This window comes from Anomaloglossus baeobatrachus, chromosome 1 (assembly GCF_048569485.1).
Source record: "Anomaloglossus baeobatrachus isolate aAnoBae1 chromosome 1, aAnoBae1.hap1, whole genome shotgun sequence".
In the NCBI taxonomy this organism is placed as follows: domain Eukaryota; kingdom Metazoa; phylum Chordata; class Amphibia; order Anura; family Aromobatidae; genus Anomaloglossus; species Anomaloglossus baeobatrachus.
The window spans coordinates 776,680,698-776,704,703 of NC_134353.1; the positions used below are offsets into that span (position 1 = coordinate 776,680,698).

Here is a 24,006-nt window from a genome sequence, read left to right on the forward strand (position 1 = left end):
CACAGTATAGACCCGCCCACCGGCTGCTGTGATTGGGTGCAGTGAGACACCTGTCACTCAGCGTGGGGGCGTGTCTCACTGCAACCAATCATAGGCGCCTGTGGGCAGGGAAAGCAGGGAATACGAGATTGTTTAATGAGCGGCCGGCTTTTTCAAAATAGTAAAAGCCGCCGCAGCAGTGAGAAAGCCGTGCAGCGCCGCGCCGGAGATCGGGGAACAGTGAGTATGAGAGAGGGGGGGAACTGACAGACAGACTGTGAGAGAGGGACAGAGATAGTGACGGACCGACAGAGAGAGAATAGAGACCGAGAGGGAGAGACCGACTGACAGAGAATAGTGATTGACAGACATTGGGAGACATCGCTCGTTTCCAGTGTTTTAGGAAACATGCGAGAAATTTATTTAGAAAATCGGATGTCACTAGGATGGTGTGAGTGCCGTCCCGTGACATCCGATTTTTTACACGCTCCCATAGACTTGCATTGGAGAAACTCGCAGTAGAAACTCGCAAAAAAGCAGCATGCTGCGATTTTTTTCTCAGTCCGATCTGGACGGAGAAAAAAAAAAAAAAAAAAAAAAAAAAAAAAATCGCAGATGAGAGCTGAATCATTCACTAACATGTGTCCGATTCCAATGCGAGATTTTCTCGCATTGCTCTACTGCGAGAAACTCGCAAGTGAGAAGCAGCCCTAAGTCAGAGCCTCAGTAGTTTCTGCTTGTGAGTGTTTCCCTTAGGCTTTTCTAACAGGAGTAGTAATTTGATCCCTCGCTGTAGACAGATTTGAGCAATTTGAGAGTGAATGAAGAGCGCAAAAGGCACAAAAGTCTAACAAATGGGGATTGTGAGATATATTACAATGTTTCTTCTCTTCATCAATACTATTTTTTATTTTTTTTCATAAATTAAAAGTGTAGTTAAAACAGTCAAAGTATGCAAAAATGTGAGAAGAAAAAAGCGGCAATACTTCACGCCCAAAAAAAATAAAAAAAAACAAAACAAAAACCTTTTATTCAGACTGTGTACGTTAGGCAATGTGCTCACGTTAGGTTCAGTTACTTGCAGATGAAAACGCATCCTCTGGCAGAATTTGTCAATGTCAAATTTCTTTGTGACCACAAAAACGCAGGAAAAATGCATGCGTTTTTGACGCGTTTTGCATGCATTTTTCAGTGCTTAGAATGGGATGCGTTTTCAATACAAAGACACTACTAAATAAAGTTTGAACATTCAAACACTAGAAAAAAAAAATGAAACTTTAAATCACACATTATAATTTGTCAAAAATATTATTGAGATTTAATATTTATGTTAAAAATATATTTATCTTATTGTTTGACTTTTTTTTTTTTAAAGTCAGGCTACATGTGTGGGCAAAATGAAAACCTCTTTACCTCACTAATGCTAAAATCCCATGCTATTTTGACAAAAAAAACATGTAAAAACGCTTGAATTTTGATTTTGGATGCGTTGTGATAATTTTCATTGACTTCAATGTTAGTAAAATGCTGCCAAAATGGCAAAAACATTGACATGTTGCTTCTTCAAGCGCAAAGATTGACAAATTTTTTACAAAAAAACGCAGCGTTTTTTAAAGCATCGTGCGCACAAGGAAGCCCTATTTCCCATAGACTGACTGGAAATGAAAAAAACTCATGCAATTTTGCATTAAAACTCTGCAGCTCGAAACGCTGCGGAAACGCAAGAATAAAAACAACGTGCGCACATGGCCTTAAAATGCAGTGGCGAGGCTGGGCGCAAGCTCCCTCCAGACAGCTTGCACCCGGCCTCGCCGCTGCATTTTAATGCACACAGTGTACATAAATGCACAGTTTTACTTTTTTCATCTTTTTTGGCTGTGAAGTAGTGCCGCTTTTTCTCTTCACATTTTTGCATTCTGGATGGACCTTCTCTGAAGCTTGCACCAGGGACCAATTAAGGGTATGTGCACACGTTGCTTTTTTTTCCGCGCGGAAAAAAACGCACCCTCTGGCAGAGGGGAGAATTGTAAACAATGCTTTTTGAGAAACAACGCATCGAAAACGCATGCGTTTTTCATGCGTTTTTTTAGGTGCGTTTTTTAAGACTTGTCAGTGATAATAAAGTTGGTTGAACACAGACCTTTGGAAAAAAAAAACCTGTGATGTCATTTCCTTCTCCACATTCTGTTTGGATAAATGGGACGGCTTGGAATGGAAGGAGCACCATTTGAATTTTGGAAAAGTTGAAATAAACTTCGCGCACCAAGCCCCTTAGGTACCTATACGTCAGAAAACCCCCACAAGTGACCCCATTTTGGAATCTGCACCCATCAAGGATTTTATTCAGGAGTATATTAAGCATTTTGAATCCACAGCTACTTCACCCAAAATGTTGCTGTAGCAACAATATTCTCACTTTTAGGCCAGCTTCACACGTCAGTGAAAAACACTGACGTTTTTCACTGGCGTGTAAAACACGCACATGTCCCTCCGTGTGCCGTGAATCACGGCACACATGGGTTGTCTAAGTGCAATCCGGGCTCCGTTCTCCGTGGCCCGTGATTGCACTTAGAAATCAACTCACCTGTGCCCGCTCCCGCTCTCCATGGTGCTGATCGCTCCCGCGGTGCAGCATCCGGCCGGCGCTGACCCCCGCAGCAGCTGCTTCCGGGTCGGCTGTGTCGTGCATCATGAATATGCGCGACAATAATGAGCCGGCTCAGAAGCAGCAAGCTGCACGGGCTGCAGAGGACATCGCTGGACGCCGGGTGAGTTAAAATGATTTTTATTTTAAAAGCACGTTTTTTTCTGGCACGTGTTTCATGGATCACACCACTGCGTGGTCCGTGGAACATCAGTGATGCCAGAAAAAAATGGACATGTCTCCGTGCGGCAATCACGCACACGCGGGTACGCCGCACGGATACACGTGCAGTGATAAATCACTGACGTGTGAGCAGACCCATTCATTATAATGGGTCTGCGTATGTCAGTGATCCTGGTACGTTTAAAAAAAAAGTACAAACGTACCAGAATCACTGACGTGTGAAAGGGGCCTAAGGCTATGTGGCCATGATCCAGCGACACGGCGTCTAGTACAGTGTCAGCCTTCCTGCAGCTGCCCATGCCCACGATTTGGGTTCAGGCTGCTGTGGAGCTCTATGCTACCTGCAGAGAACACTCTCGTCTCCGCAGCATAAATTGACATGCTGAGGCTCGGGAAGCCCACGCTACCGGTCAGTTTATGCTGCAGAGAAAAGAAGCACAGTGGGCATGGGATCTCCAAAAATCCTTCCACTGTGCTTCTACTGCACAACGCAGCGTTATGGACGCAGGGAAAACACTCAGCGCCCATAACGCTGCAAACCCTGATTGTGGACACACAGCCTAAAAAGCGTCAATGGATGAAGGGATGTCAAATATATAGAACGTCCCACCCCCGCCTGCATATTCTAAGCTGGCACCTTTAGTACCTTTCATGTGGCACTAAAGGGTGCCTAGCTTAGTATTTATCCAATAAAAAAAAAAAAAATGAAAAAAATGGCGTGGGGTCCCCCCTATTTTTGATAGCCAGTCAGGGTAAAGCAGACAGCTGTAGCCTGCAAACCACAGCTGGCAGCTTCATCTTGGCTGGTGATCAATTTGGAGGGCTCCCCAGGCTTTTTTTATTTATAAATAAAGAATAAAAAAAAAAAAAAATAACGTGGGGTCCCCCCAAATTAGATCACCAGCCAAGGTGAAGCTGACAGCTGGGGTCTGGTATTCTCAGGGTGGGAAGAGCCATGGTTATTGGACTCTTCCCAGCCTAAAAATAGCAGGCCGCAGCCGCCCCAGAAGTGGCGCATCCATTAGATGCGCCAATCCTGGCGCTTCGCCCCAACTCATCCCGCGCCCTGGTGCGTTGGCTAACGGGGTAATAAATGGGGTTGATACCAGATGTGTAATGTCACCTGGCATCAAGCCCAGCAATTAGTGATGTCACGGCGTCTATCAGACACCCGACATAACTAATTGACAGTAAACAAAAGCAAAAAAAGACAACAAAAAAATTTTTATTAGAAAAAAACACTCCCCAAATCATTCCCTTGTTCTCCAATTTAATAAAAAAAATGGGTCCGCAGAAATCCATTTGGATGTCCCACGTCGGCTCTGGACCTTCTAGAATATGGGTGCACGTTCAGGGAACGTATCCCCCATTTTCTAGGAGGGCAGACCCTCCATTTGAGGAGAGTGGGTGCAAAAATCTGCACCCACTCTCCCCGGGTCACAGCTGCAGAGTGCCGAGCAGCCAGCACAGCTCACACTGAACACAGTGCTGGCTGTCAGCTGCTCTGCACATGTGACCGGCGTTTGCTGTGAAGGAGGAGGCGGAGGCCGCGGGGGATCAGCGCTGCGACCGGACAGGTATGTATGACACCGGGGGGAATAGGGGGTGAACGGGCAGGGCCTGGGTGCATTTTTCTGTCGCATGTGTTATTGCACATGCGACAGAAATCATAGGAGCAGGGCGGCCGGTGCGCTACTGTGCGCGCGGCCATGTTGGATTTTCGGGAGGGGGGTGTCGGGGGTCGGGGCGGGCACTTTGGCGACACCGGGGGCTTTGCCAGGAAGTGAGGTCAACAGGAAGCCTCTTGACCTCACTTCCAGGTAAATGCCTGCGTTCTGGCGTGCCGACAAAGGCCGCGGACCGCAACAAAAAAGCAGGTCCATGCGGTGTAGCTGCGTTCTGACCCCACATCATTGATTTCAATGGGGGAGAGAACGCAGCCACAACGCACAAAAGAAGTGACATACTGCTTTTCTTTCCGCACCGATTTTTGGCATCCAAAACGCTGCGGAAAGAAACGCAGCATGTGCACTGATTTTTCAGCTTTCCCATACACTTTGCTGGGAAAGCTGAACGCATGCAATTTGCCACTGAAACGCTGCGGTTCAAAACGCAGCGTTTCCGCGGTAAAAAACGCAACGTGTGCACACAGCCTAAGAATGCATGGAGTATCCGAGCTCCTTCTGTTCCACCGGCTTTTGAAAAGGTAACCCGTAGTAGTGCAGGACCATACCATCTTTGTTATTTTTAACAGTCAAAATGTGTATAATGAAGTTACACAAATTTTTAATATCGATCTTTGCCATCAGTGGCTAAAAACTCATACTAACCTAGTCCCAGAAGAGAAGTGGATAAAATAGTATCCATTCTTTGAGATAAAAAGCCTACACTCCGAAATTAAACTTTGACGTGATTCTAAGTATAATGGAAGCCAATGGGAAACCAGCATTTTATTTATTTTTTTTCTGGGAAATCTTATGAAAAAAAATGGTCAAGTTCCCCTTTGACTTCTATTATACTCCGGTACTCGAGTCTCAACCATTCGAGCATCAAAGTGCTCATTAAGAGTACTGAGCATGGCGGTGCTCACTCATCACTAGTGATCACTGGCCTTAGCAGTGTGCTTGACAAGACCACTGACGCCTGTAATTGCCTGCAGAAGCCACTTTATGTGCTTTTAATTTCTGTAGCCATGGAAACAGACCAGTGGGCGATATAATGGGGGAAGATAGGTTTTCATGGTTTTTAATCAGATTGACTGCCATTGGCCAAACTTTTTTTTTACAGAAATGGATTACAAAAATGACACCTCTTGTATATTTAGAAGCCAAAAGGATAAGCGAATAAGATTAGGTCATGGGACCTATGGTGAAATAGATGATTTCCTGACAAGAACATGACACTTTAAGGGTAGAGATGAGCAGACCCATTGAAGTTGGGGCTCATCAGGTTCTGCCAAACTATAAAGTTTGGCTTGGGACCTGAACCTCATTGGAAGTCACGGATTGGGCAGTTGCAGTTTACGCCCACAAGCATCTAGCCATAAATCAGATCACTTACGGGGAAGGGAGGGCAGGATGATTTTTTTTGTACACTACATCCGATAGTGCTGATTTTTCCCCCAGTGAGTCAATCACTAAACTGCTCGCACTGGGCCAAGCACAGCGGTGCTCTCTTAAGTGGTCAGCATACATAAAAAGCACCTGAATTCTACCACCGATTTTTTTTGAAAAGTGCGTTTGGTACAAACACCAACTTTACCATTTGGGTCCACTCATCTCTATTTATGGATACATTATCATTGCTTTTCTAATGAGTGAATACAATCAATCAACATACAATAAAAAATGTCAAGAACAGGTAAGGTAAATGCAAAAAAAAAACAAAAAAAAAAAACCAAAAAACTATCTTTAACCCCTTAACGACCGTGGGCCGTAAAATTACATCCTAACGGTCATAACGTTACTGCCCGCGGTCTCCTGGCAGCAGCATGCTGCGATCGGCGCACATCTCAGCTGAGATGTGTGCCTGCTAGGCACGAGCAGAATCGTTATCTGCTCGTGCTGTTTAACCCCTGTAATGGCGCTGTCAATATGTGACAGCGCCATTATAAACGTGATCGCGGTAAAGTTTTACTTACCGCCCGATACCGGAAGTCACGTGACATGATCACGTGACTTTCGATGGTTGTCATGGTAGCACAGGGTCATGTGATGACTCCTGTGCTAGACATGAAGTACTTTCACTTTCCACGGAGGCCAGGGAAGCAGAAAGTACACGTATCTGCTGTCTACAGCTGTGTAGCTGTGATCAGCAGAAAGTGCAGAGCGATTGGACTGCTGATCGCAATAGCCCCCTAGGGGGACTAGTAAAATAAAAAAAAAAAAAAAAAAACAAAAAAAAAAAAAAGTTCAAAATAACCCCCCTTTCGCCCCATTGAAAATTAAAGGGTTAAAAAAATAAATACACACATTTAGTATCGCCGCGTTCAGAAACACCCGATCTATCAAAATATAAAATCAATTAATCTGATCAGTAAACAGCGTAGCGGCAAAAAAATTCCAAACGCCAAAATGACGTTTTGTCGCCACAACTTTTGCACAAAATGCAATAACAGGCGATCAAAACATAGCATCTGCGCAAAAATGGTACCGTTAAAAACGATAGCTCGAGTCGCAAAAAATAAGCAGTCACTGAGCCATATATCCCAAAAAATGAGAACGCTACGGGTCACGGAATATGGCGTAAAACGTGCGCCACTTTTTTCAGACAAAACTTCCGATTTTTTTAACCCCTTATATAAAAGTAAACCTATACATGTTTGGTGTCTACGAACTCGCACTGACCTGAGGCATCACACCCACACATCAGTTTTACCATACAGTGAATAATATATCTCAAAAACCAATAGTGCTATCGCACGTTTGCAATTTTTCTGCATTTGGATTTTTTTTGCCATTTTCCAGTACACTATATGGTAAAACCTATGGTTTCATTGAAAAATAAAGGTCGTTCCGCAAAAAATGAGCCTTCACATGACCATATTGACTGAAAAGTAAAAAAGTTACGTCTTAGAAAAAGAATGGTGAAAAAAACCAAAAAACCGGAAAGCGAAAAATTGGCCGGTCGTGAAGGGGTTAAAACACCCACTAGACACCTCTAAATCCCATCCACAGACAGGCTGTGCGATAGATAAAATAAGTGATTCTTATACTTACATCTAAATGGCTGCATACAGATTTTATTAACTTGTAGGTAGAATCGCGTGACAACAAGGACACAAATATGAACTGCAAAAAACAAAAAAACAAAAACAATTTGTGAGAAGTTTAATTCATTAATTACTTTATCAACTAAAGGCCCCGTTACATGTTACCATTTATCTGACAATAGGTCGTTGGGGGTCACGGTTTTCGTGACGCACTTCAGTCGTAGTTAGCGACGTCATTGCGTGTGACACCTACGAGCGACTCTGAACGATCTTAAATAGCGAAAATCGTTGATCGTTGACACGCCGTTCAGTTTCAAAATATTATTCGTCGTTTCGAACGCAGCAGACATAAGGCCCCATCACACACAGATAAATCTGCGGCAGATCTGTGGTTGCAGTGAAATTGAGGACAATCAGTGCCAGGTTTGTGGCTGTGTACAAATTGAACAATATGTCCATGATTTCACTGCAACCACAGATCTGCCAAAGATTTATCTCTGTGTGTGACGCGGCCTATATTGCTACGTTTGACACCCTGCCAACGACGAACAACATAGTTAGTGCGTCCGTCATCGATTGGTGTCATGTCAGGGTGTATGCAATGGACAATTATACGCCTCTGTCGTTGCTGGAATCGTAGGGAGGAATGCTGTGTGACAGTGTCCACACGACCGCCTTGGTCAAACAATATATCACTGAACGATGTTGCAGGTTGTTTTGTAGCGGTCACACGTACCCAATGAGCGATCTCGGCAAATCGTAGCAACGATCTGAGCGTGTCACATCGCTAACGAGATTGCTAGAGATATCGTTGTGTGTAAAGTGGCCTTTAGGCTGAGGCCACACGGGAATTTCTGCGAGTCCTAGCATGACACTCTGCTCATGCTCGCAGCAGTGGGAGGAGAGTCTCATACCAGGGTCATGCGACTGTGGTCTGATCAGACCACAGCTGCAGAGGGGAGGTCCGCCGCTGCAGAGGAGAGGGAGGGAGAGGGAGGGATTTATCTCCCTCTCTCCTCAGTTGCCGGCTATTGCGATTCTCGCACTGGACTTGCCTTACACCGCTGTAATACAATTGCAATGCAATGTTTCTCTCGCCCCATAGACTTCAATGGGTGCGAGAGAAACCAGATCGCATTACACTTGCAGAATGCTGCGACTGTTTTCTCGGTCCGATTACGGCTGAGAAAAATCGCTCATGGGAGCTGTCCCATAGAGTAATATTAGAAAATCGCATTCCACTCGCTCTAATTTTTGCTGAAAGTGATGTGCTAGGGCTTTATCAGCAATGTGTACCTAGGATTTTGTGATAGTCTTCACCCCCTTCTCACACTCCCTCCCCTTCTCACACTCCCTTTACAACACAACTACTGTAACAGACTGGATTTTCCTTCTACAAAATAAATAAAAAAAAAAAATATATAATTCTATTACTTACCCTATCAGTTACTGTAGCAATAACCAAGGCATTTGGCACAAGTAGAGCAGTTTTTGTTTTCTTGATCACTGTTATAGCAATAGTTGGAATGACAATCTGGAGACGAAGAACACATTCTTATGAATCATGTACACCTTTACAAATTTGATATGGAATATACTTGTATTTGAGTACAAGGCTTCTTACCCTTGTGTCCTTCCCAAAAACCTTGGAATGAAAACAAATCCAATTCTCTGAAATGTATAACTTTCCTTGATACAATATTTCTTTCTGTAATGCACAGGTAAAACCTAAGGAGAGGGACAAAAAACAAACAAATCAGATGTCAAAGTAATTGTTTTTAGTTAGGAACAACTAAAATGTTAAATCTTAGTTAAATTATTGAACTATATTTTGCGGTTAAGATACTTGTCAAATTTATCTGATCACAAAAAACTGGTTATTCACAACCGAACCTTCCTTATAAACAATTATATTCCATATTCTAAATGTTTGTAATTCACGCAGTCTGCTTGGCAAATTCAAGGTCTAATCTTTGAATCTAGAAACATAAAAGGGAATCTGTCAGCAGGTTTTTGCTATGTAATCTGATTTTTGTGACTAGCTGCCCCGTGCTAAGCAGTCCAACCACAAGCACTTCTCTGGTAAGCAGCTCACTGTCTATAGATCATGTACACAGAGAGCTGTGCTGTGGGTAGAGATCGTTTACTGGGTGCAGCAGTTGTGACAGTTCTTAGCTGTAGCAGAGAAACCTAAGTGAAGCATTGTTGGATTCAGGATCTCTTTTTCTACAGTATGCTGCTCCCAGATGAGTTAGGAAAAACCTGAACCGATTTCCTCCAAAGACTCAATTCCTAAAGGCCCCATACACAAAGCTAGGGCTTCACAGTACGTGTGACGCAATGGTGCTATTGCAGAGAGAAATTGCAATAGTGGATAAAATGGCTTCCTATGGTGGGCGTTGCAACCTGCAGTGTATGGTGACAAAATCTTGTTTTTCAAAATGTGTTGGATATTTCTGTTACTGGTCACAAGTCACACTTGCCATAGACTTTAATGCAAATTAAATAAGGACTTGTCGCAATTTGGCAGGGTTAGTTACAGCAAAATCATAACTAAAAATGGGTGCAAAAGGGTTGTTTTTTTTCCCACCACACGGCTACTCAGAAAATTGTTGCTCTGCGACATGTCAGTGAAGTTGCAACGTTCATAAAAGTTATAGTACACCAAAAAATATAGTAAAGGATCCAGTACATATCAATCACAACAAACCAAGGAAATGCACTGGATAAATATATTTAGTTCACAAAATGTTTATTAGAGATTAAAAATTAAAATATACAATGAAGATATTAGAATGGACAGTATGCAGTTGAACAAAAAAATTCCCTGGGCTAACCCATTAGAATTAATTACATTATTAGCATGATGTACATAATCGATGAAAGACTTAAATCCTTTGAAGTTATACTAATTACTTAATCATGTAAGGGATCAGGTCTAATGCTTTACGATTATAAATATATAAATTAATAATTATATAGTGTTGTAAGCTAGTATTATAATACCAGATAGAACCCCACATAAATGGCATACAGTTGTTTAAGGGATTATTCAGATTATAAATAAGATCTATGTAATGTATTATACTATATAAAAATGGATCTTATCAAATGAAATTAAATACAAATTCATATAATAGTAAGGTGCAAAGTGCCGATACTCAATATGGGACTGCTATGTGAAGACACACAGACCATGCAGGAATAGAAAATACACACAGTGTACGATATAATCCAGAATAAATCAGATAACTAGTAATTACTTATCACAAAAGATTGCCATAAAGTTTTATTACATACCAGGGAAGCTCCCAAAAATTCATATTTATAATTTTATTTCGTTTGATAAGATCCATTTTTATATAGAATACTACATTACATAGATCTTATTTATAATCTGAATAATCTCTTTAACTGTATACAATTTATGTGATGTTATATATTGGTGGTATTATACTAGTTTACAACACTATATAATTAATCTATTTATAATCGTAAAGAATTAGGCCTGATCCCTTACATGATTGAATTTGACGTTATACTTATTAGGATTTCATTCTTTCCTCTATATTATGTACATCACACTAACAATGTAATTAATGCTACTGGGTTAACCCAGGGAATTTTTTTCTTCACCTGTATACACTCTCCAGTCTAGTATCTTCATTGTATGATATTTTAAATAATTTTTAATTGCTTATAAACAGTTTGTGAACTAAATATATTTATCCAGTGTAACTCCTTGGTTGGTTGTGATACAAAACAGTTAAGGCCCCTTTACACAGACTTTCTAGTGATCCCACCAGCGATCCCGACCTGGCCGGGATCGCTGGAAAGTCTCTAAACAGTCGCTGGTGAGCTGTCAAACAGGCAGATCTGGCCATCAACGCAGCAGCGTTTAGAGACTTTCCAACGATCCCGGATCTGCAGAACGACCTCGCTGGTAGGGAGCGCGATAGCACGCCTACGGGCTAAGTCGCTAACGAGGTCGTTGTAACTGTGTCAAACACACAGATGCATGCTGCGCAGCGGGAAACAAAAGGACCAAAAAATGGTCCTGAAAGATTTGTAGCGATCAGCGACCTCACAGCGGGGGCCAGGTCGCTGATGCATGCACACACTGCAATGTCGCTGGGGAGGTCGCTATTAAGTCACAAAACCGGTGACGTTACAGCGATATCGCTAGCGATGTTGCAGTGTGTAAAGGGGTCTTTAGTCGATCCTGCCAATTACAGCTGACAATCTAATCTGTATGGGGGGGGGGCTCCTAATTTCTCTCACAGACATTGAGGGAGATACAGGTTGATTAGTTTGATTCTTCTGTTCTCTAGGAGTAGTCTGGCAGTGGCCTTCTCCTGCCTATTAAGAACATATGACTGCTCAGCCAGACGAACAGTTCATGAGCATAGGGGCGCTGAGAGAGATTGGTGTCAGTTATTGCATGTGTATGTCCAACTGCAGAATTTTTTTAAGATTCTATAAAGTTTCTTATATCGTCACACTTACTTTCTTTTAACATCTCATCCTTTGGTACATCCTTAAACAGTTTATGAAATTGAGCATTCGTCTTTGAAAGCTAAAAGGGAGAAAAGAAGTGGGTAAAATAATTTCCAAATGATAAATAAAAAGTTACACTAACTGCACTTTTTTTTGTTAAAACTGCCATCTTCTAAGACATAAATTAGCACCAAGCTTATTGTAACGTATTTCTTGCTTTACTCCATAAACCACTGAGCACAGTTTTCACATTGTAGTATAGAAGAGCAATACTTTATTATAAAAAGGGAATTTCTTTTGGCTTTGACCACCAAGTCATTTCTAGATTACAGAGTAATATTAGGAACAAACACTTATACCCCACATTCTCTCCATCTCCGTCATATACAGGGTAAGGCATGCAATCTCTTGGGACTAATATCTTACAATAAAGGGGAATGGATTATACAAAATCCATGGTTAATGGATTATACACCACACATTTACATACAGCCATCTACAATACATGAAAGGGGTTTTTGAAAAGGTCTTTAAAATGTGACTAAGTTTTAGAACAGTGATTAACCTTGTATGGACTTACCGGATTTGAGGTTGATTTTTTCCTTTCAAGCTTCATCGTTTCATTCTTCATGTCAAGGGAGAAGGAGGAATCATCTGTCTTTGACCTAGAAGAGAAAAAACAGATTTACTAGTGAATTTATTAATATTTTATATACGAGACTGATAACCTGCCTCAAATCTGGTTCTCTTACCCACTGCACCATCATTCTAAGATAAATATTGCATTCAAATATGTAAAGTGAGTGTGCTGCATCTTTCGTACCATGAAAATTGTATTTTGCATATCTGTAGGAAACATTGTCAGATGTCCCATGGTACACATACAGATGAAACCATGCTAAATTCACATATTTCTTGCAGTTCTATTGAAAACTCCAAAAAACCCTCTGCTATCAAGTGGTGTTAAACTGTGACAATCTCTGATGCAAGGACCAACTCAACTTTGATATATACATAATATAAGCATGCATGTGGCTGTTTAAATAATATGCAATTATTTACGATAATTGTGTGTAACATATGATGCACCTAAATAAAAATGGACTTCTAAAATGTAGGACCAAGAATTTATGCTGTGATGCTTGTGAACCGGTAAGGATCCCTGTGCACCCAGAACCACGAGCGGTACTTGGTCCATATTTATAATTCCTCCCTAACAATGCCTGTCTATAGTAACATACAAACACAGATCTTTAGAAAATTATATCTAAAGATAGTTTATTATATGCTAATGAAGGTAGTGAGTAGTTGCAAGGGCATTAGTTCCCCTGACTAATCTGCCCACATAACATATTATACAATGCCCAGTGTCACTGCATGGCCGCACGTACCTGTTTGCATTGACCGCGTCCAACACCGGGTGTAGCCTCAGTGTGCATGATGAGAAGTCACCACACTTTCGGTCATGTGCTCTCACACACCACACCTCTTTAAAGATTGAGTCCACTGCTAAGAAAACGTCTCAATCCCAATATTTGGCCCCATAAAAAAAAAAAAAAAAAAAAAAAAAAAAAAGGGGCTTACTCGCCCCCACAGTTCTAGCGCTTGCATTCCCAGGGCACACATGAGGTTGTTACGTTGAGAGAACCCGTGCCCAAATCAACACTGGAGTCTCTCTCAACGTCGGACTGACAAGTAATCAACGGGAACTGAGCGGCTCTCACTTGCTGTTGATTACTCAGATCTCAAGGCTTAGAGAAAAAGCAGTCGCTGATTGGGCACGGGGCTGGTGTGAGGTCACAACCTTACATGCTTCCTGGGCATGTGAGCAGTGCCATGGGAGATGAAAACAAGCTTTCATTTTAATGGGTCCACACATGAGGAATGAGAAGAAGGGGTTCTCCAAACAGTAGCCAACCCCCTTTAAACTAACTTCTGCATGTATTATGTACTGGAACAATCCAAGACATGACAACCTCTACGATGAACATCCTCTTCAAGGCAGAAGAGTGCAGTCTGCTTTCAGGTTGGGAATCAGTCATTTCAAGAAAGCAGGAAACTGAACTTTGCAGTATTTAGAAAACTTTACCTGCATTAAACCTTTTGAGATAAAAAGTAGCAAATCCTTCATGCGGTGTATGTTTTAAGGCAGGATTTACTTGTTTTAGTTACAGCCTCTAGTTTCATGATTATAATTGTTTTAGACAAAAAAAGGCCAAAACCCCCCATAAAAGTTTAACCCACATATAAAAATTAGATGAAAATCACTCTGCACACTACTCTCAATAAACATAGTATAACTGAATAGGCTCTCGTGAACAACATCATAAACCCATGGTGCTCACCATTAAGGGGAATCTGTAAGCAGATTTTTGCCATGTAATCTTAGGGCAGGACTGAGACCCTGGTTCCAGCGACATGTCACTTACCTGTCTGGATGCTGTCATTTTGATAAAAACAACTATCTGCTGCAGAACTAGTAATGCTCAGAATGTGGAGCTCTGTATAGCCCCGCCCATAATGCTGATTGGAAGAAAGCTACCAATCAGTGCTGGGGACTACACAGAGCAGTTGACTGAGGCACAAAATACCTAGTCCTGTAGTGATAATCTCCTGCTGATAAAACATTGATTTTATTGAAGCAACAGCACAGCCCAGCCCAGTAAGTGACACTGCTGGAATCAAACTCTCAGACCCTACATCATGCTGCTCTCATATTACATAGCAAAAACCGACAAAGTTTAGACACTCAAAGATTATTTTTTTTCCCCTCCATTTAGTGCAAAAGGAGGCACAAGGTTACAGACAATGCCAAAGCGCAAGGAGGGATGTGAAGCATCCATATCTTTGTTCCTGCCTGTGCACTAAAAAGGTAAAATAAAAAATTTGCCATGTTAATGAATAGGCGAGTTCCTCAATTTCCTCTAATTCTAAGAACATACATAAAAATTAGACTTCCATATGGTCAGTGTTAATTGCATTCGCTCAGGAGAGAATATGGCGATCGTGAAACGCTTTGTTCTGCTTTATATACTGTGTCAATAGGTTTTCTATTGTTGCCACAGTCCATTTCACAGATCAAATAAAATCTTGAAAAATACGTCATTTTGTGTGAAGCGATTATACAACCTTAATGGTGCAGCATGTGACATTATGCTTACTTCAGAAGGAAGCTGAAAAGACAACTGTACATATTTGCAGATCCAAAAGGCAAAATGTTCATCTATCTATACAGGTGTGATCTGCAGTAAATGGAAAAATGGTAATTTAATATGGCCAACACTATGTAATGAAGTCATTTTACATAAATTAAAAGATCAGATATAGAGATATTTATTATAGAGCCGCATTATTAGCTGCAATTTAATTATATTTGTAAGAAACTGTAGGACTGAGATTATATGCGATATTAGTCATACAACAGTTTACATTTCCTCTGCTCCGGGACAGCAGTATAAGAATGGACATCCCAAATCATTCAGATAGAATAGGACTATTCATTTACCTTGATGGAGGCGATTTTTGCCGATTTTCAATCACGTCTGCATCACTTATCACGATTTGAGGACTCGCATTTGGCTTAGCCGCCTTATTTTCATCGGACCCATTCTCCGCTTCAGAGCTTAAAGAAAAATCATACAAGACGACTTAATTTGTGAAATTAAAATTAAATTGTAGAACAAGTGTAGATTTTGACATGTACAAAATAAAAAAACAAAAAAAAAAAAACACCAAACAAATCCAAAAAGCAAAACAAAAATACTGGTTTAAACAAAGACCGCATTGTACATGGCTAAGCTAAAGCAAGGATACAACTTGTGAAACCACTTTGCAAAAAAGTTAAAATGGGCCCTACTGGCATAAAACGGGAAGTGGGTTAGGATGCAACATTCTTTCCTAATTGGCCACAAACTGCACACCTACACAGTGTAAGATATGTGGGCACAATCATACCTGCCGACAAGAACCTTCTAGAGACTAAAGCCTCATTCTAATGCACAGGCGCATACACATTAACCTGGTTTTATAAAGCAACGTATACTCACAATAACCAATGTGAAAAGCTAATTGCAAAACGAAAGACAATTGAAAGAAAGTACCCACCGGGTGCTGGTGAACGTTTAATATAATTGCTCCACATTTGCAGCATGGAGAACTGTACTTCTAAGTACGGATAGCGGATATGATCCACAGAAGAGCAGTGCACTTACAGAACAGATCTACGGAGTCTCAGAGGTTCCTTACTTCACCTAAGGATAATCAATGTATTGGAAAATCACCAACTGACATGAGAAATTCAGTATAAAAAAATTAATTGAACCTCTTTGAAAACAAAATATATACATTTCATCTAGCGCAAAATACTCAAAGTATCAAAGTAAAAAAAAACAACAAAACACCACCACAGTACAAGAGACATTATACACAGCCATCCAAGACTTCAGTTTCATTTGTGAATCAAACATAGGAAAGGGGTATTATAAAAAGATGTTCCCATATGCGCAGAAATGAGAAGCTGATCTCTTCATTATCTACATAATTTCTCTATTCATCCAAGACACCTTACAAGAAGGTGTAGCACGAGCTCAGTCTACACCCATACCCACTGCTTGAGGCACGGCAGAGCGGCAGCGCTTACCTTCAGCACACCTGTCCTCTTAGAAATGCTTCTCCTTACACTCTGAAGTCTGTCTGCTATATCCACAAGCGATGACATAAGAGGAAGTCGTCCTAAAGACCGTGACTCACTAAACAACTTTTTTTCCCTTCTAACAAGCTCACGTGTTCACCAATCACCTGACAAAAATGTGCCCGACATGCATTGTAGAGCAGCATGACAGACTGAAGAAGAGAGTGTCCAGTACCAGGACACAGGTGCATTACACACGGCTGCAGACACAGCCAATAGGCAGAGCAGAGTGTGACCAAGTGCTTGGGACGTCACAAGAAAAACCATGACCCGAGGATAGACAACAGTGAACTAAATACATATGTATACATCATTACAATAATGATTCTCCCCATATGATGACAGCCAGTCATACAGCACTACAAATACACGAAAGAGGACGTTAAAGCTAGATAATAATCTATCATTTCAAGAGCGAAAAAAAAAAAAAAATATTGATAAAAGTTATATAAAATAAATATTAACTGCTATTATACAAGATCAGAAAACACTGCTATTGTGCTAGTGAAAAAGTCAGGATTGATGATGAAATTACAGAGGCTTCCATTACATAGTGTAATAACAAATGCATAGACTTCATTCTTGAATACATAGCTCAAAGAAAAAAAATAAATAAATAAATAATAAACCACAAATAAATCCCCAAAACCCTGCATGAGGCGCAGACAGCATCATCAAATAAACTGTTGAATCATTTAGATAAAAATTCTATCTAGTATAAAAGGGCTTCAAATAGACTCCAGGCAAACATTACTTTCCACAATTACGTTCAGGACCACTGCTGTTTAACACACAGTGATGAGCGAGCATAATCGCCACTAGAGCGAGGGAGTGTAAAAATACTTCGGTTTCCCCACTAACGTCCATTACACTCGATACTGGAGTTGCGCCAGAGATCCCGATGCTCGATGGAGTAACGGGCAGTGGAGCGCATGCTCACTAATCACTAATAGTGTGACTAGAGAGTTGGGATTTTAAACACATACAGAAAGATCCAGTCAGGTTGTTATGTATCATACTAAATATTTATAGTGGGGCGAAGAAGGAAAAAAAAAAAAAAAAGAAGAAGAAGGGGGGGGGGGGATTTGAGAGATTAGAGAGAGTGTGTGTACTGGCACTGTTGATAGTGTGAACATACCTGCGGTTTTGCAGCATTTTTTTCGTCATTAGGGTAAGTTCACACAGTGCGTTTTTCGCGGCGTTTTTGCGCAGTTTTCGGGTGCGTTTTTGCTCAGAAAACTGCATGACTTTGCTTCCCCAACAAAGTCTACGAGTTTTCATTTTTGCTGTCTGCACACAGCGTTTTTTCTTCAACTGCGTTTTTGTGGTGCCACAAAAACGCAGCATGTCAATTATTCCCGCGTTTTTCACTGCGCTTTTCATCCAGAGTGCAATGGGATGTTGAAAGACGCAATGAGAAACGCAAATTGTTATTATAGCTGCGTTTTGGTGCGTTTCTAAGACCAAAAACGCAGCTATAAACGCAGGAGGTGGGTAGTAAAGTGACGTGTACAGGAAGAGGATTCCTTCTGTCAGTAAACACAGAAGCGTGAATCCTCCCGGTACCGTCACCGCCGCTTCCACCTCCCGTCCTGGGCATGTATGCTGCCGTGCGGCGCCATGTTCGGGCAGGAGGTGGAAGCGGCTGCGAAAACAAAAGTGAACAGTAGAAAAAAAAAAAAAAGTTATACTCACCGGTCTGCAGCCTCCCGGTGCTATGCCCGCTCCCATCTCCTCTCACGTTATCGCCGCTCCGGCTGTGTGCAGACGGCTGGGACACCTCCGGCTCCGATAGATGCAGGACCTGGCGATGGATCACCTGATGCAGTCACCTGATGCATCAGGTGATCGTAAGTATCGCGGTGACGCGGGCGCCCGGCTGGTTTAAGCTATCAGCGGATGCGTCAGGAGACTTCATCCCTGATTACCGGCAGCTGTTGCAGCGATCGGACAGGATCAGACTCCTCCAATCGCTCTAGGAGCTGCCAGTAATCAGTACATAAGTGAGTATTTTATTTTTTTTTTTTTGTTTTGCACCGATGCATCTGCTGATTGTATAAACGGCTTTTATACAATCAGCTGCTGTGTGATGTGCTTCAGCACCTAGAACCTGACACATCATCTGATCGCTTTGCCTTCCAGCAAACCGATCAGATGATATTGGATCCGGATTGGACGGCGCGGGACCCTTGACCCAGGATTACTGCGGAGGGGGGGGTTCTTTATTTCAATAAAGATGGAGTCACTAATTGTGTTGTGTTTTATTTCTAATAAAAATATATTTTTCTGTGTGTTGTGTTTTTTTTTTAATCTTTACTAGAAATTCATGGTGGCCATGTCTAATATTGGCGTGACACCATGAATTTCGGGCTTAGGGCCAGCTGATAATATACAGCTAGCCCTAACCCCATTATTACCCAGCGAGCCACCCGGCATCAGGGCAGCTGGAAGAGTTTGATACAGCGCCAGAAGATGGCGCTTCTATGAAAGCGCCATTTTCTGGGGTGGCTGCAGGACTGCAATTCACAGCGGGGGTGCCCAGAAAGCATGGGCACCCTGCACTGTGGATTCCAATCCCCAGCTGCCTAGTTGTACCCGGCTGGACTCAAAAATTGGGCGAAGCTCACGTCATTTTTTTTTTAAAATTATTTCATGAAATAATTAAAAAAAAGGGCTTCCCTATATTTTTGGTTCCCAGCCGGGTACAAATAGGCAGCTGGGGGTTGGTGGCAGCCCGTACCTGCCTGCTGTACCCGGCTAGCATACAAAAATATGGCGAAGCCCACGTCATTTTTTTTTTTGTTTGGGGGTGGGGGGGGCAAAGAAATCCTGCATACAGTCCCGGAAGGAGGATGCTGAGATTTGTAGTTCGACAGCTGCTGTCTGCTCTCCTGCATACACTATTGGATGGAGGATGCTGAGCCTTGTAGTTCTGCAGCTGTCTGCTTTTCTGCATACACTAGTGGAGAATGAAGAACACATTGAAGAAGGAAATTAGACCTTTTTTTTGTTCACTGATAAAAAACGCATAAAGACGCAGTGAGCAAAAACGCAGCAAAAAACGCACCAAATCGTACGTTTTTTGCCGCGTTTTTTTGACGCGGGTGCGTTTTTGTGCGGTTTTTGCCGCAAAACCGCACAAAAACGCAGCGTCAAAAAAACGCAGTGTGTGAACCTAGCCTAACACTTCAGCCAATGGCTAAAAAAACGCTGCTATGCCGGACCAAAAATTGACATGATGCAAAACACACAACCCCCCCAAAAAAAAAACAAAAACACAGATAACGAACGCTTGGTGGTTTCAGGAGACTCATGCAGATTTTAAAGAAAAAAAAAAAAAAACAACAAAAAAAAACCAGCATCTGCATAGGGCCTAAATGTTTAGTATTAAAAAAGGGACCCTGACAGCTGATACATGCTGCCCGATAGATAATCGATTTCAGCCATGTAAATTTATCATACTTCAAAAGCTGATGGAGACAAAGTTGTACAGACTAGTTGAGCAGTCTTGGCCCTGATGGTTGCTCATCGCCGCTGGCAGTGACTGACAGGTGTCACCCCATAGATGCATGCGGGGAGAGACCAGTCACTCAAGGGGAGCAGACCACCAGGGTCCAGCCTTTCTGACTAGTCTCAAGGGCGGCTCAGTCCCCAGCGGCTTTAGAAGTATATTTTGCTCTAACATGCTGCCTCGAGGCCCCATCACACACAGATAAATCTTTGGCAGATCTGTGGTTGCAGTGAAATCATGGACATATTGTTCCATTTGTACACAGCCACAAACCTGGCACTGATTGTCCACAATTTCACTGCAACCACAGATCTGCCGCAGATTTATCTGTGTGTGACAGGGCCTTTAGTCCAGACTCAGACATACATGGTGTAGATCATACACCCAGTGTCTGGTACATGCTGCCTGAGGATTGCACAGCATCTGTCAGCTGCCAGGTTCCCTTTAAAGCTAGCCACGCACTACAAAATTTGGGCCAATTTAAATTTTCAGCTTTTTGGGGCATAAACAATTTCTACATCCATAGGTCTTACATCCAAAAACGATAGTTCTGCTGTGCTGCATTGCTAGTGTGTTTACTCACTACCCAAATAAAATCCTCTGTATGAAATCAGAGGCGTAGAGGAGTACACAAGAGACAAAAAACAGGCAGATTTCTCCTACAAGAAATCAGACATAAATCTGGTCATGTTTTACTGCCATGTGAACAGCATTAGGTGGCTCAGTGGTTAGCAGTGTTGCTTTCTAGGCCTGGGTTCAAATCCCACCAAGGACACCATCTGTAGGGAGTCTGCTCACCCTGTGTTCTGCACATTTCCTTCCACACTCCAAACACATACTGGGATTGTGAGCCCTGATGGGGACAGTGATGATTACATCCGTAAAGAGTTATGGAATGATGCTATACAAGTAAAAAATAAATAACTTCTGATAAAACTTTACTTTTAAAATATTCTGGCTTCATATTTAAAAAGGTAAACTGAGTTTACGATCAGATCTGCTCTTCCCTTTTGAAAGCAAATACTTTTGCACTGAAATTTTCCACTAAGCCTTACCCAAAAGTAGGAAACCAGAAGGCTCTTAAATAAACGTTCACGTTTCACAATGCAGCCAATAAAATCATATAGAATATTAACTTTCATAGAAGGGAAAAGGAAAAAATAAAAAAAGTGACATCAGACCATGGACACTAGGACGCCACTGGTTTATGTGAACATAACCATTACCGAGTAATCACAAGACCGTAAAGTCACGGGATGGGTAGTCAGGTGCTCACTGCGGAGTGTAGACATTTGTATATAGACTTTTATGCTAAAAGGAATAAATCACGCAAGTCATTGACAGGTCACCTGATAAAGCGTCAAGCAAGAAATATGCGTAATATTCTTCTTTTGCCTCGAGACTGAGGCTATCATGTAGGTGTAATGCAGACACATTAGCACTTGCAACAGTGGGTCCTCGTGTGCTTCTCCTGAGCTATATAGAAAATGTCCTTAAGCGTGTGCATCCCTTTAGTGCGGGCTCACATGGTGAGCCCACATCTTTCTCCGCACAGGTGCGGCTGACCTGATCAGCAGGCATGTGCAGCTAACCGGCATGGGTGGATCAGAAATGCGCCTGTTAACCTTAGATCATGCTGTTAAACTCTAACAGCATGTTCCAAGGCGCTATGGCGAGTATCGCGCGGCTCCCTGCTGCCATTAGTGCACAAGTGACGTGATCATGGGTTGCCATGATTGCCCAGGGTCAGCTGATGAATGCAGTCATGACTCCCTTCCTGTAAATGCTGGCAGAGCGTCATCAGGTCGCATGCCCTCTAAGTCTTGCCTAGCCTGGTCCTTTGACATAGCAAAAGATCGCCCAAATTATGTGATCTGTAAAATTTGTCGTGATTCTGTTAGTAGAGGGCAAAACCTCAGCAGTTTGACAGCTTCTTCCATGAATCGTCACATGAATAAATATCATATGTCCCAGTGGGAAGCTCACCGTGCTGCAATGCGGCCTAGCGGAGCGAACCATCCACCGCCCGCCCCTTCCAGTGCATCCGCGCGCTCGTCATCTTCTAGGACTGTGGGGACAGCTGTCACACCTGGTTTTCCACGCACAACTTCCACCACTGTAACCGCAACAGGCAGTTTGCTTGGTAGGTCGTCAGTTGGTTTGGAAGGGGAAACAAGTGCGTGTGTACAGCTCTCTCAGACATCGATAGCACCAACGTTGGATGAAGGCAACATAATGTCTACGCCTGCACTTTACTCACAAACCTGCATTTTTCCAGGGACACCCTACTCAACACCGTCTACACACAGCAGCCAGATCTGTCCCTCAGATGTGGACAAATAAAAGGCCATTTCCTGCAACCCATGACAAAGCCAAGAGGTTGACTTTATTCCTCTGTAAGCTCTTGGCTACCGAAGTTCTGCCTTTCCGCCTGGTGGACACAGGATTTTAGAGACCTTATATCTGTCGCTGTGCCCCAGAACCAGATGCCCAGTCGCCACTACTTCTCTAAGAAAGGTGTGCCTGCACTACACCAGCATGTCGCACACAACATCACTGCTTCCTTAAGAAACTCTGTGTGTGAACGGGTGCATTTCACCACCGATACTTGGACCAGTAAGCATGGACAGGGACGTTACATGTCGCTGACTGGGCACTGGGTAACTATGGTGATAGATGGTGAAGGGTCTGCTGCACAAGTCTTGCCGTCCCCACAACTTGTGTGTCAATCCTCTGTCTGTCCAAGTTCCGCCACTGCTTCTGCCTCCTCCACCTCCAGCCTGCCTGATCAGGCCACCAGCGTTCTCACTGCGCAGAAGGAATCACGCACCCCTCATTACTATGCTGGCAGCAGAGCGCAACGGCATCAGGCGGTCTTTAGCTTGAAATGTCTTGGAACTAAGTCACACAGCGGCTGAGTTGTGGGCACCTCTGGAGACTGAGTTTGGTAAATGGTTGTCTCCACTCAACCTGCAGCCTGGTACGGCGGTGTGCGGCAATGCTGCAAACCTGGGTGCGGCCCTTCGCCTGGGCAAGGTGACACACGTGCTTTGTATGGCTCACGTGTTGAACCTTGTTGTCCAGCAATATTTAACACTATCCCGGCCTAGATGGCCTTCTGAACAGGGCACGAAAACTGTCTGCTCACTTCCGCCGTTCAACCACCGCTGCTGAGCGACTTACATCGCTCCAGAAGTCTTTCGGCCTGCCGGTTCATCGCCTGAAATTCGATGTGCCGACACGCTGGAATTCGACTCTCCACATGTTACAGCGACGGTGGCAGCACAGTCGAGCCCTGGTGCAATAAGTCATGACGTATAGCCTGGGCCAACGAGATGCATAGGTGGGGCAGATCACCCTGATTGAGTGGTCTCAGATCAAGGACCTATGCACCCTTCTGCACAGTTTCGACATGGCGACGAATATGTTTAGCGCTGACAATGCCATTATCAGCATGACAATTCCAGTCATTTACATGCTGGAGCACACGCTAAACACTATTCGGAGTCAGGGGGTGGGACAACAGGAAGGGGAGGAACTACACGAGGATTCATATGCGCAAGACACAACATCACCAAGGTCCAGACGTTCATCATCAACGCGGCAGGCATGGGACCATGGGGGACAGGGATCAACAAGGACGCATGGTAGCAGGCGAAATGTTGAGGAAGGTGCAGGAGAACATGAAGAAATGTAGGACGAACTGTCCATGGACATGGAAGACTCAGCGGATGAGGGAGACCTTGGTCAAATTTCTGTTGAAAGGTTGGGGGGAGATGTCAGAGGAAGAA

At 42.9% G+C, this 24,006-nt stretch overlaps 1 protein-coding gene across 3 annotated transcripts in view; it reads right to left on the reverse strand.

The window, feature by feature from the left end:
- The window catches only part of GRAMD2B (GRAM domain containing 2B), a 104,468-nt gene that overhangs the window by 24,732 nt on the left and 55,730 nt on the right, over positions 1 to 24,006 (reverse strand). Inside the window, exons 1-8 of one of the 3 annotated variants that reach the window (XM_075324857.1) lie at positions 16,654 to 16,672; positions 16,226 to 16,264; positions 15,520 to 15,636; positions 12,595 to 12,679; positions 12,024 to 12,093; positions 9,142 to 9,245; positions 8,956 to 9,051; positions 7,525 to 7,596 (exon numbers count right to left, since the gene is read on the reverse strand). In XM_075324857.1, coding sequence (XP_075180972.1) covers positions 7,525 to 7,596; positions 8,956 to 9,051; positions 9,142 to 9,245; positions 12,024 to 12,093; positions 12,595 to 12,645 — 393 coding nt within the window. In that variant the 5' untranslated portion in view covers positions 12,646 to 12,679; positions 15,520 to 15,636; positions 16,226 to 16,264; positions 16,654 to 16,672. The other 2 variants (XM_075324864.1, XM_075324851.1) reach the window with 2 other exon arrangements.